A 13,259-nucleotide genomic window follows, 5' to 3' on the forward strand; every position below is an offset into this window, starting at 1 on the left:
CTATATTTAAGAGGGAGTTAGATGTGGCCCTTGTGGCTAAGGGGATCAGAGGGTATGGAGAGAAGGCAGGTACGGGATACTGAGTTGGATGATCAGCCATGATCATATTGAATGGCAGTGCAGGCTCGAAGGGCCGAATGGCCTACTCCTGCACCTAATTTCTGTTTCTATGTTTCTATTATAAAGTATAACTGCCAAGAAACAGCTTCAGAAATGATTTAGGTAATTAATAAAAATTGCCATGAGTAAATAAATGATTAATTTCCCATTTCATATATGGTCTTTTAAAATGATAGTGAGCCCCTTTTGTTAGTTTTTACAATGTAAGATTGCATAAGGTATAGTTGGTATCATAGGTTAAAATGGGGACATTTGCTGGCTTCATTACATCTGCTGAAGTCAATCCCGTGAAATTTATGTATCTAGACCAAATACAAATGACAAGAAGTTTTATACAAACAGGAATTTGTAGGTTGAAAATTAGACTGGAATAAATACGATGGATATACATCACCTGTGAATTACAATTTACAACAGTTCCCGAATATTTTGTTTGCCATGAGATGTTTTCAGTGTCATTTTTAAAAATGTTCAAGATTAAATTTTCAGATCATTTACTTAATCAAGTTATTTACTTGAACTTTTCCACTTAGTATTGATGAGCAGCAAGGATGATTTTATAATGAACACCAAATGCAAACTCTAGGTGTAAATATCTTAGTGGAGCTGCACACTAAATCTTGTTGCACTGACGTGCAATGACAATAAAAGATATTATTATTATTATTATTAACCTTAAAATAGTTTCTGTTTTAGAGCATGAATAAAGATAAACCAAAGCATTTAAATTTGAAAGAACAATTTGAATTCACAAAAGGACAATTCATCTAGTTTTTGTAAGTAATTAAAATATTCTTTATACAGCAATTGCAGTCTTTTCACGGTCCCTCGGGTACTCAGATGACACATCAGTAGTCCATGACCTCATCACTCTCATACCAATCAGATGGTGCGTCTGTGCCAAAGTATCGATCCCCAAAGTTACCTGAAATTAATATTTTTTGGATTAATTTTCATAATAAAATGATCAGTATTAACATTCATTCATATCATTCAAACATTTATGTTACACATTTTAGTTCATACATAATATATATTGCTGATTCTCTACTCTGTCACCTTTCACAGTAAATAATGCAATGATCATTTCAATGCCTACATATAAAAGAGATTGTACATATAAATCAATTGTACACAATTTAGGCGGGGGCATGGGAATTGTTGCCTGTTGCTATTCTAGTGTTGATTTCATTTATAAGAATAAATCCTAGCAATGGATTCCTTGTTCATTGATTCATGATGGCAGGATATCATTACGGCAAGCAATGATTGAGGGTACAGCTGATAATGAGGTAAGAGGTATACTAGGTTGAGTGGGAAGGAATTAAATGCGAGGCCTCCATACGCAGATTATTGGTTTGTGGTTCTGGAAATGATGGATAGAATCACGATTGAGAAGGTAGAGACAGTCAAAGGATGCATGGTAAATAAAAGACCTGCCCAGTAGGCTTCTGAATTCACACTACGTTACAAAGAACAGGTTGGATTGAGTCACGATGATGATCAATCGTGGCTCGATGTGGTCTTGGTTCACGTACAATGGTCCTGAGAAATGTTGATTTGGGACTAATGTCATCTTGTGCACCACTGGCAGGGAAAATATATCAGGGGCTGCAGGGTGATTAATATCCAAAAAAAGACTCAACTGAATTTTTGGAGTTTTATTAAAGTGATCTAGAAGTGACCACTGCGCATTTTACATCTGGTAAAATGAAAATGATTTTAAATTTCATAAAACTGGAGAGAAATAGGGTTCTGTTATTAAATTGTTAGGTCATAATTTTATTATCGCTCTTTACATACCCATAACTGTTTCAGGTATTGCATTTCAAGTAGATTTGGTATAATAAACTTTTCCATTTCTGTGGCTTTCATAGACTAAGTGAGACCCGTGGGGTCCCAGTCACACCGGAGACCTGGTCCCCCAACGCAACCCATTCCCCAACGCAATATTCCATCACTCACCCGTTCCCCCAATGCAATATTCCACCACTCACCCATAGCCTCTAACTGCGGGTTGGAGGGGGGGGGGTGTGTGTGTGGGTGATGTGTGGGGGCAGGATGTGGGGGCGGGGTGCTGTGGGGGCGGGGGTGTTGTGGGGGCAGGGGAGGGTTGTGAGGTCAGGGGGTATGGGGCGGGGGATGCAGGGGCAGATGTGGGCAGGGGGGTGGTGTGGGTGGGGGTGTGTGTGGGCGGGGGGGGAGGGGGAAGTGAGCTCGGAGAAAATACGGGGGAATGAGGAGGCAGCGAGGGGGATCAGAGAGGTAGTGGCTGGATTTGATGGTACGATGGAGACTCACAGCGGGCGCTGGTTGCTCTCCGCTTTCCATTTGGCGACATCAGGCTGGGCTGGGTCTCCGACTCTGGGCTGGGAAGGGTCTTCGACGCTAGGCTGGGCTGGACAGGGTCTCCGATGCAGGGTCTCCGATGTTTGGGGCTGGGCTGCTTGGGGCTGGGCTGCTAGCGGCGGGGGCTGGGCTGCTTCAGGTCCCTCTGAAGTGTTCGGTTGGAAACCTCCGCCGGCCATCCTCAGCTCCAGTAAAGACGCGTTGGCGCAGGAAGGGGCGGACTGCCCCGGGGGAGTGACAGGAGAAAAGACCAATCCACGCGCCGCTGAATGGCAGAAGAGATGCGCGGTTTTTAAGATTTTTAAACCTCGCTAACTTTTACGACATTCAACCGATCAGAACTAAACTTGGCGCACTCACAGCACAGGAGAACGGTGAGTGAACTGGCGAAAGATCGTAGCGCTATCGCTAACCGTTTTTGTGCAAATAGAAAGACCGAGCGAACCGGAAGATAACAAGATCAAAGTTTTAGTTATGTACAGATAATAATATTTTAGCTGTTGCCAATCTATCATAAGGTCATAGGTGATAGGAGCAGAATTAGTCCATTCGGCCCATCAAGTCTACGCCACCATTTAATCATGGCTGATCTATCTCTCACTCCTAACCCCATTCTCCTGCCTTCTCCCCATAACCCCCAACACCCACACTAATCAAGAATCTATCTATCTCTGCCTTAAAAATATCCATTGACCTGGCTCCCACAGCCCACAGATTCACCACCCTCTGACTAAAGAAGTTCCTCCTCATCCCCTTCCTAAAGGAACGTCCTTTAATTCTGTGGCTATGACCTCAAGTCCTAGACTTTCACACTAGTGGAAATATCCTCTCCACATCCACTCTATCCAAGCCTTTCACTATTCGGTAAGTTTTAATGAGGTCCCACCTCTTTGTTTTAAACTCCAGCGAGTACAGTCCCAGTGCCGTCAAAGGCTCATCATATGTTAACCCACTCATTCCTGGGATCATTCTTGTAAATCTCCTCTGGACCCTCTGCAGAGCCAGCACATCCTTCGTCAGATATGGTGCCCAAAATTGCTCACTAGACCCCAAACGTGGCCTGACCCAGCGCCTGAGACCTGAGTCTCAGCATTACATCCCTGTTTTTGTATTCTAACCCTCTTGAAATAAATGCTAGCATTGCATTTGTTTTCCTTACTATCGATTCGATTTGCAAATTAACTTTTGGGAATCCTGCACCAGCACTCCCAAGTCCCTTTGCACCTCCGATTTCTGGATTATTTCCCCATTTAGAAAATAGTCTATCAAGAGTATAGATTCAAGTTATCAAATGTAACTCCATCAATTTCCAATAAATGAAACCCACCCTAGCTTAATCAAATTAGTTCTGTGTATATATATATATATAGCTAATGATGACAGACCGCAATCATAATGATCACATGCTATGTTTTAATATGAAAACAAGAGATAGCAAATGCTGGAAACTTCTGCAAAAAGAACCAACTGCTTGAGGAATTCAGCAGATTCGGCACCATCTGTTGAGCGATAGACAGACAGATCCCGATCCGAAACATCGTCTGTCCATTTCCTTCTACAGATGTTGCCTGATTGGTTGAGATCCTCGAGCAGTTTATTTTTTTGCCTGAGTTTGAATATGTTCAGTTCAAACATTTAATTGGGAGACATTATAACTTCAATCCAGCAACTTGCAAGAACAAAATTACAAAAGCAGGCTAGGAAGAAGGCTTTACATCCTTGTTCTTTTGATGACATTTCACTTGATTGATCGCTATAGATAAATCAAAGAAATAAAAACAGGCTATAAATAACAATGTTCAGATCTACTGAATAGGAATCTCAAAATAAATGCCAAACATTTTCTTGACTTAAAAGTACTGGTGGGAGCTCTTAGAATTTCACATACAGTGCTATCTTTTACATCTGTATTCTATTTCGTCACATGCCTCCAGGGTAACAATTATTCTTCTATGCTTCACACAGATTGCTCATGAGATCTATAAAATTGGAAATGTTGAGTATCAATTTATGTTATGAATAATGGATTTCTGTTAAGATTTCTCTTTAAATCTATTCTCCTGTGGTGAATTTTCTTTAATTATTCTGTCCTTTTCTTCCCCTCATTATTTCATCAATTTGGACTCAACATTTTTTCACTTTTATATGAACAGAACAGTAAAATCTTTCCTTTACTTCATAATAAAATTGCAATAACCAATTACAAGCAAATGCATGGTTTATATGTTTACTGCAGCAGTTAACAATTAAAAGTTACAAACAGATGGTTAAAATCAAGCAGAAAAAAAAGCACCTGACCTGACATCTGCCCACCATTTACCAGTGAGTGGTCACCACAACGTGCATGGTCAGCATTATTTAACGAGCTTCTGAAACCCACACTGTGCCCCATGGACTGAACACTGTGTTTACTGTGTTCACTGGTAATACTGGGGACACTAACCCTCTTGCATGCTGATGATGTTACTTCCTTTGTTTCAAAGGTGATTGACATGGAAATCTTTGGCTATGTCCTTTTGGGGTGGGAAGTGGCCTCATAACCACTTTCCATCTTGCAGTGGTATCCTCCGGAAGAAAGTGAAATTTTGAAAAAAGTAGAAATATTTTTTCAAAATGAAAATAGGGCCAATTTCTGTATTTGTTTAATTGTTTGCCTAAAATACCTCACGTATTGATGAGAAGCAATGGGATCCATAAGATGCATTGGATTCAAATAGATTTGGCCATTTGGACTCACAGAAGACTGTGATGGGTGATATTCTGGCTCTACAGTGCATTCAGAAAGTATTCAGACCCCTTCACCTTTTCTACATTTTGTTACATTACAGCCTTATTTTAAAATGGATTAAATTATTTTTTTATCATCAATCTACACACAATACCTCAGAATGAAGAAGCGAAAACAGGTATTTAGAAAATTGTGCAAAGTAATTAAAAATAAATAACTGAAATATCATATTTACATAAATATTCAGACCCTTTGATATGACACTCAAAATTGAGCTTAGGTTCATCATGTTTCCATTGATTATCCCTGAGATATGTGCTTCAGGGTTTGGTGCTGGACCTGTTACGGTTTGTCATCTACATCAATGATTTCGATGAAAACATACATGGCAAGATTTGCAAATTTGCAGATGATACAAAAGTGGGTGGTTCAGCAGATAGTCAAGATGGTTGTGAAAAATTGCAGCAGGACCTTGATCGATTGGCCAGGTGGGCTGAGGAATAGTTGATGGAATTTAATGCGGAGAAATGTGAGGTGTTGCATTTTGGGAAGTCTAATATGGGCAGGACCTACACAGTGAATGGTAGGGCTCTGGGGAGTGTTGTAGAGCAGAGGGATCTAGGAGTGCAGGTGCCTGGTTCAGTGAAGGTGGAGTAGCAGGAAGATAGGGTGGTCAAAAGGCTTTTGGCACATTGTGTGGTAGCCACTCAGTATGTTATAACTATAACCAGTTACCTTTAAATTTTATCTGCTTGTAATTATGTGGGTGGGATTTTTTACGTAGTCGGAGGCGTGTTTGCAGCTGGGATTCTCGCGCAGATGCCCTAGTATTTTTTAGTTTAATATGAAGATGCATGGGGGAGAGGTCACAGCTTTCCACCATGCACGAGTTTGACTACGAGTAAGATCAAAATGCACTTAAACAATAAGAAGTTTGGATGAATATCTTACTGTTTTCACTACTCCAATAAAGAAACTATTAATTAAAAGACTGTATTTTGAAGATTTATCTTTTGACAGCATTGAATGTCTCGTGGAGAGTTCGTAAATGCTTCAATTAATCTCCTAAACCCCGTTTCAATCATAGTGGCTAGAGGAAAGATTCCTTGAACCATATGAAAATCTGTCACTTGTTCGGCACTGACTTGTAGGGCCGAGATGGCCTGTTTCCGTGCTGTAATTGTTATATGGTTATATCTGGAGTTGAAAGCTACCTTACAGCAAGGAGGTAGAAGATTGGTCCCGCAGAAGAGGGACAGAAGATTGGGCATTGGGCTGAATCTCTGGAGAGAGATTACTGCCTGAAGAACTGGTTCCATGATGGAACTGAAGACTGGTTCCATAGAAGAGGAACTGAAGAAACTAGATCTCAGCCAGAGATTGGTTTAGTCTACCTGTTCGGTAGGTTAATCAACAAAGCCACTCGACTCTGAAAATTGAAAACTTCACTGATCGAGAGAGTAAGTAGAACAGCTATTGTATTATGCTGTAAATTTGAAAGCTGGAACACTTTAGAAACATAGAAACATAGAAATTAGGTGCAGGAGTAGGCCATTCGGCCCTTCGAGCCTGCACCGCCATTCAATATGATCATGGCTGATCATCCAACTCAGTATCCCGTACCTGCCTTCTCTCCATACCCTCTGATACCTTTAGCCACAAGGGCCACATCTAACTCCCTCTTAAATATAGCCAATGAACTGGCCTCAACTACCCTCTGTGGCAGAGAGTTCCAGAGATTCACCACTCTCTGTGTGAAAAATGTTTTTCTCATCTCGGTTTTAAAGGATTTCCCCCTTATCCTTAAGCTGTGACCCCTTGTCCTGGACTTCCCCAACATCGGGAACAATCTTCTTGCATCTAGCCTGTCCAACCCCTTAAGAATTTTGTAAGTTTCTATAAGATCCTCTCTCAATCTCCTAAATTCTAGAGAGTATAAACCAAGTCTATCCAGTCTTTCTTCATAAGACAGTCCTGACATCCCAGGAATCAGTCTGGTGAACCTTCTCTGCACTCCCTCTATGGCAATAATGTCCTTCCTCAGATTTGGAGACTAAAACTGTACGCAATACTCCAGGTGTGGTCTCACCAAGACCCTGTACAACTGCAGTAGAACCTCCCTGCTCCTATACTCAAATCCTTTTGCTATGAAAGCTAACATACCATTCGCTTTCTTTACTGCCTGCTGCACCTGCATGCCTACTTTCAATGACTGGTGTACCATGACACCCAGGTCTCGCTGCATCTCCCCTTTTCCTAATCGGCCACCATTTAGGTAATAGTCTGCTTTCCTGTTTTTGCCACCAAAATGGATAACCTCACATTTATCCACATTATACTGCATCTGCCAAACATTTGCCCACTCACCCAGCCTATCCAAGTCACCTTGCAGTCTCCTAGCATCCTCCTCACAGCTAACACTGCCCCCCAGCTTAGTGTCATCCACAAACTTGGAGATATTGCCTTCAATTCCCTCATCCAGATCATTAATATATATTGTAAATAGCTGGGGTCACAGCACTGAGCCTTGCGGTACCCCACTAGTCACTGCCCGCCATTGTGAAAAGGACCCGTTTACTCCTACTCTTTGCTTCCTGTTTGCCAGCCAGTTCTCTATCCACATCAATACTGAACCGCCAATGCTGTGTGCTTTAAGTTTGTATACTAATCTCTTATGTGGGACCTTGTCGAAAGCCTTCTGGAAGTCCAGATACACCACATCCACTGGTTCTCCCCTATCCACGCTACTAGTTACATCCTCGAAAAATTCTATAAGATTCGTCAGACATGATTTACCTTTCGTAAACCCTTGCTGACTTTGTCCAATGATTTCACCACTTTCCAAATGTGCTGCTATCCCATCTTTAATAACTGACTCTAGCAGTTTCCCCACTACCGATGTTAGACTAACTGGTCTGTAATTCCCTGTTTTCTCTCTCCCTCCCTTCTTAAAAAGTGGGGTTACGTTTGCTACCCGCCACTCCTCAAGAACTACTCCAGAATCTAAAGAGATTTAATTAGAACAGCCTCTTAGCGAGATGCTGTGAAAGTTCGACAAATGTCGTATTTTAATGAAAAATTACAGGCTCTGATAAGAGTCTAGTACTGAGAAGCCAGTTCTGCTAAGTTTTGGAAGGGAGCCAAGGGCGAGTAAAACTGGAAATCCAGGTGCTGGCCTTGGTTTTGAAGTCGAGATAAGATACATTCTTTCTGAACTGAAGTCACTTCTATACTTCGAAAATATTGGATGTTTTCTGAAAGTCCAGTTTTGTTTTTGGTTTCTTATCAGGTGTTTATAGAACGTGGTTTAGAATGTTTATCGATAATGACAGAAGCAAACTGAAGAGGTCCTGTTTGTCCAACTAGCAGATTTGGCAGTCTGCCAAGACCTGTTTAATCCATGGAGCAAGATCGAGCAGGTGAGTCGGAGGAGCCACAAGGTGGCGGAGAGAAGCCAAGATATCCGAAGAAACAAACTAAGGTAACCGAGAATATAGAAGAAGCCTATCTGGAAAAATTCCAGAAGGAGAGAGACAAGTTGTGGAGAAGGGTGTCTAAGAAAATCGAGAGCCAGAAGAAACTGATGGAATCCACAGAAAATGTGACGATGGTGCGAGCTAATCATGGACAATTACTAAGTCTTGGTCTCCAGGTTAGAAAAATGCATTAACGAAAGGCAGACTGCATGGGGAGGTGCTTGAAAGACACACCCAGTGGTTTAAAGAGAAGGTGCAATTCTTCGATGAATTTATGGAGTTTATGAAGGATTGGCTACTTGAAACCGAAGAGCTTATGGACCCTGTTGCTGAAAGTGCAATGCAACAAGGTGTCAAAATCTAACAAGAAGTAACACCACTAGAGAGTATCTCAAACGTCTCTACACGAAGATCAAGACATAAATCTGGTTCTGTAGCCAGTTCATCCACAAGGGCTTTTTACAAAATGTTAAATGGTCAGCTCGACATAGATTACAAGACCTACACCAAACCCAAACCAATTAGGAGCAGACGAGGGCATTCGATCCAATTTGTGATCCCAGCTACAAAGACAGATGTGTTCTTCCCCCGCACAATTAAAGCATGGAATAATCTCCACCCTACTATAGTTACCCAACCAGATGCAACTAAATTTAAAGTAGCTCTTTCTTCCCAATAACCCTTTCTGGCTTAAGTCGTCCCCCCACCACCTCCAGTTTAAATTCCATTTGGAATATTTTGGAGGACCAAGAAACCAAGGACCAAGAACATAGCTGCGCTTTCGTTAAAAGTTAAAGCGACGGAGCTAATGCATGAGATTGAGGAACAAGAAATGCGGCTTAAGAGAGAGAGGCTGAAGAACAAGAAATGCGGTTTAAGAGAGATGCTGAGGAATGAAAAAGGCAGTTGAGTAGACAAAAAGAACAGCTGGAACTAGCCACAAAATTGGCAATTGCCAAAAGTACAGCAGAGATACTGGAAAATCGAGGTGCGAGACGCGGCTCGAAAGTATCTCAGGGAAGAGTTCCTCAGTCCAAGAAGGAGCTGCTGAGCTGGAGTCAGCAGCTGGATTAAATCCACTGCCGGGGACCACTAGGTCTCATGGCTTTGAACACCCACAGAAACAGTGGTGGGCTGACAAAGCTTTACCTCAACAACAGGATGTCAGACCGAAGCAACAAATTTATGGGCTTCCTGATGAGGCTTGTAACAAACTACCAATTCAGTTTGCTTATCAGAGGCCTAATACACAGGCTCGAGCAAGCCAAGCCACAATGCCTGTTTATGATACGAAGAGGACTCATGACAAAACTTACTCAGACCAGTATTCTTTTCAGAGGCCTGTTTATCGTCCGTCTGCACCAGGCCAAGGATCTCAAGGTGAATTCTATGAATTAGTGAGGAATCAAACTGAAATCAGTAAGCTCATAGCTCAACAAAATCTCTCTTCCACCCTAGTACCAATGGAAATTCCTAGGTATGATGGTGATCCTTTGTGGTATGAAGCTTTCATAATGGCGTTCATGAAGGAGTAGAAATGAAAACTACGTTGAAAAAGAGTGCTTACGATTTCTGGTGCATTACACAAGCAGACTTGCAAAGGTGCTTGTAGAAAGTTGTCTAAATAGGCCCGGTGACCATGGCTATTGAGAGGCAAAAAGGTTGCTTAAAGAACGTTATGGTAACAAACAGAGGATTGTTAACGCATACATGAAGAAGGCCTATGCTTGGAAAGATATTAAGTCAGAAGATGTGGAGGCATTAAGTGAGTTTGCGGTATTTCTTAGAGGTTGTTGTAGCTCGATGAAAAATCTCGACCACATGGATGAAATGAAAGTTGTTTGTAATACTAGAGCTATCATTCTAAAACTGCCTTATAGGTTTAGAGATAAGTGGAGAGATAGGGCAGGCTGGATAATAGAAACGGAGAATCGAGAAGCCATGTTGCTTGACCTGGTGGCTTTCTTAGAAAGGGAAGTACAGTTCATGTTAGATCCACGCCATGGGAGTATTCAAGATCCTAAACCAATAGCAACTGTCAAAGGTTCTACCTTTACTAAAACAAAAGGAAGATCAGGATCTAAGGGTAGTAGTTTTCCTACTGCTATAATACCTATGGAAATGACAGGTAGAATGAAAGGAGATGTACCCACTATCAAGCAAAAGGATTTTGTTTGTTATGTGATGAAGTTGGTCACACCATAAGGTGGTGTCGAAGATGCAAGAAGAAGGAATATAAAGAAAATATGGATTTCTTAAAGGAGAAGGGAATCCGTTTTGGATGTTTGAAAAAAGTACACATGGTTGAAGACTGTGAGAGTCCTATAACTTGTGATAGGTGCAAGCAAGATCATCCTGAAGCACTTCACACTGAGCAGAAGAGGCCGGAGCAAATAGAACAAAAGGAGAAGCCAGCTACTAGTGATGCTGCACCTCACCTCAGATAACTGCCCATATTGGGGCCGGGGTAGTAACCTGTATTTTCTCTATCTTACCAGTACAGGTAAGGAATAGCCGGATGAATACAGTGATGCATTCTTGGATCATGGAAGTTCGGCTACCTTTTGTACAGAAAGCTTGATGAGAAGGCTGGACATCACAGGAAATAACGTTAAGATTCTATAGCGTACCATGAATGAAGAGAAGGAGTGTGTTAGTCATTACATTACAAATATGGAAATATCTCGTCTGGATGAAGACAATTTTATACCAATATCTGAGGTGTTTACACATAAGACCATGCCTGTTTGTCATCAAAATATACCCAGACATGAGGACTTGAAACAATGGCCTTACTTGAAGGATATCAACCTAGTTATCGGAACAAATGCTTTGAAGGCATTGGAACCTATACGGACTGTGAGGAGCCAAGGGGATGGACCGTTTGCTGTGAAAATAGATGGGTTATCTATGGGAGAAAGAACAACGAAAGCAGGAACCAGAAGAACTACCCTACCGCTGCTGTTAATCAAATATCTACTGGTAAATTAGAAAGGCTATTGATCAAGCATTACAATCATGACTTCAATGAAAGTACCTGCAAGGAATCAGAAGAAATGTCCAGGGAAGAATTAAAGTTCTTGGACATTATGAACTATTCAGTAAAGATGATCGTCAGACACTATTGGCTGGACTTACCTTTCAAACAAGAAAGCATTAGTCTGCTGAATAATCGTCGTATGGCAGAGCAACGCACACCCAAAATCTGAAACGCAAGTTTGGCAAGAATACGAAATTTCATGAGGAATATATGTCTTTCCTAAAGGATATGATTTAAAATGATTATGCCGAAATGGTACCAACAAACCAATTAAATCAAAGTGACGGAGAGCTTTGGGACATTCCGTACCATGGGGTGTATCACTCGAAGAAAGGGACCTTGACGGTGGTCTTTGACTGTGCTGCAGTCTTCAAAGGAACATCACTTAACTGTCAATTACTGCAAGGTCCAGACCTTATCAACTCACTCATTGGAGTTCTCATTAAATTTAGACAAGAACCGATTGCTTTGATGGCTGATATTAAAGCGATGTTTCATCAAAGTATCAGAAAAACACATTGACTATTTGCGATTCTTATGGTGGCCTGATGGGGATGCAGAACAAGATCATGTTGAATACCGGATGAAGGTACAACTCTTTGGCGCAGTGTCATCACCAAGTTGTGCGAACTTTGCATTAAAGAAGACCGCAGAGGACAATAAAGCTCACTTTCCAGAAGAAGCGATAACCACTGTGAAGAATAATTTCTATGTGGATGATTGCTTAAAATCCATGTCTATGGAGCAGGAAGCAATTCAAATGGTAAAACACGACTTCCCTTTGCAATAAGGGAGAATTTACGCTTTCCAAGTGGATCAGCAATGGTCGTGTTGTATTGGAATGCATTCCACCAGATGACAGAGCCAAGGAGACTAGGGAGATAGAATTGGACAAAGACAATTTGCCAATGGAAAGAGCATTGGGACTGCACTGGTGCGTTGAAACAGATGTGTTCAAGTTCAGAATCTCGATTCAAGAGTGACCATGTACTCGAAGGGGTATCCTATCCGTGATTGGTTCCGTTCACGACCTTTGGGATTTCTAGCACTGTTTACACAGCCAGCCAAGTTGATTTTGCAGGATCTTTGTAAGGAAAAACATGGATGGGATGAGAGTATAACGCAAACTTCCTCTCACCGATGGACAGAATGGTTAGCAGATCTCAACAAGATCTCAGAATTCAAAGTGGACCGGTGCATTAAGCCTACAAGCTTTGGTAAGATCAGAAGTGAACAGCTGCATAATTTCTCAGATGCCAGTGAAAGTGGCTATGGTACTGTTTCTAAGAATGGAAAATGATAACAAAGAAGTACATGTTGCATTCTTAATGGGAAAGGCCAGAATGGCATAATTGAAGCAAAAGACAGTTCCCAGAATGGAACTTACTGCCGCAGTCTTAGCTGTTAAAGAAGACATATTGCTGCAAAAAGAACTACAGCTTCAACTGGAAGAATCTATCTTCTGGACTGATAGTACTACGGTGCTTAAATACTTCAACAATGAGAACAAACGTTTTTTGACATTTGTAGCAAACAGAATCTCTTT

General features: G+C 41.4%; 1 protein-coding gene across 3 annotated transcripts in view; it reads right to left on the reverse strand.

The window, feature by feature from the left end:
• Positions 1-795: 795 nt before the first annotated feature.
• Positions 796-13,259, reverse strand: part of LOC116973393 (uridine-cytidine kinase-like 1) — a 101,584-nt gene continuing 89,120 nt past the window's right edge. For all 3 annotated transcript variants that reach the window (XM_033021401.1, XM_033021399.1, XM_033021400.1), the window contains exon 15: positions 796-1,045. In XM_033021401.1, the coding sequence (XP_032877292.1) occupies positions 969-1,045 (77 nt within the window). In that variant the 3' untranslated portion in view covers positions 796-968. The remainder of the gene's footprint in view (positions 1,046-13,259) is intronic.

This window comes from Amblyraja radiata, chromosome 5 (assembly GCF_010909765.2).
Source record: "Amblyraja radiata isolate CabotCenter1 chromosome 5, sAmbRad1.1.pri, whole genome shotgun sequence".
NCBI classification, from domain to species: domain Eukaryota; kingdom Metazoa; phylum Chordata; class Chondrichthyes; order Rajiformes; family Rajidae; genus Amblyraja; species Amblyraja radiata.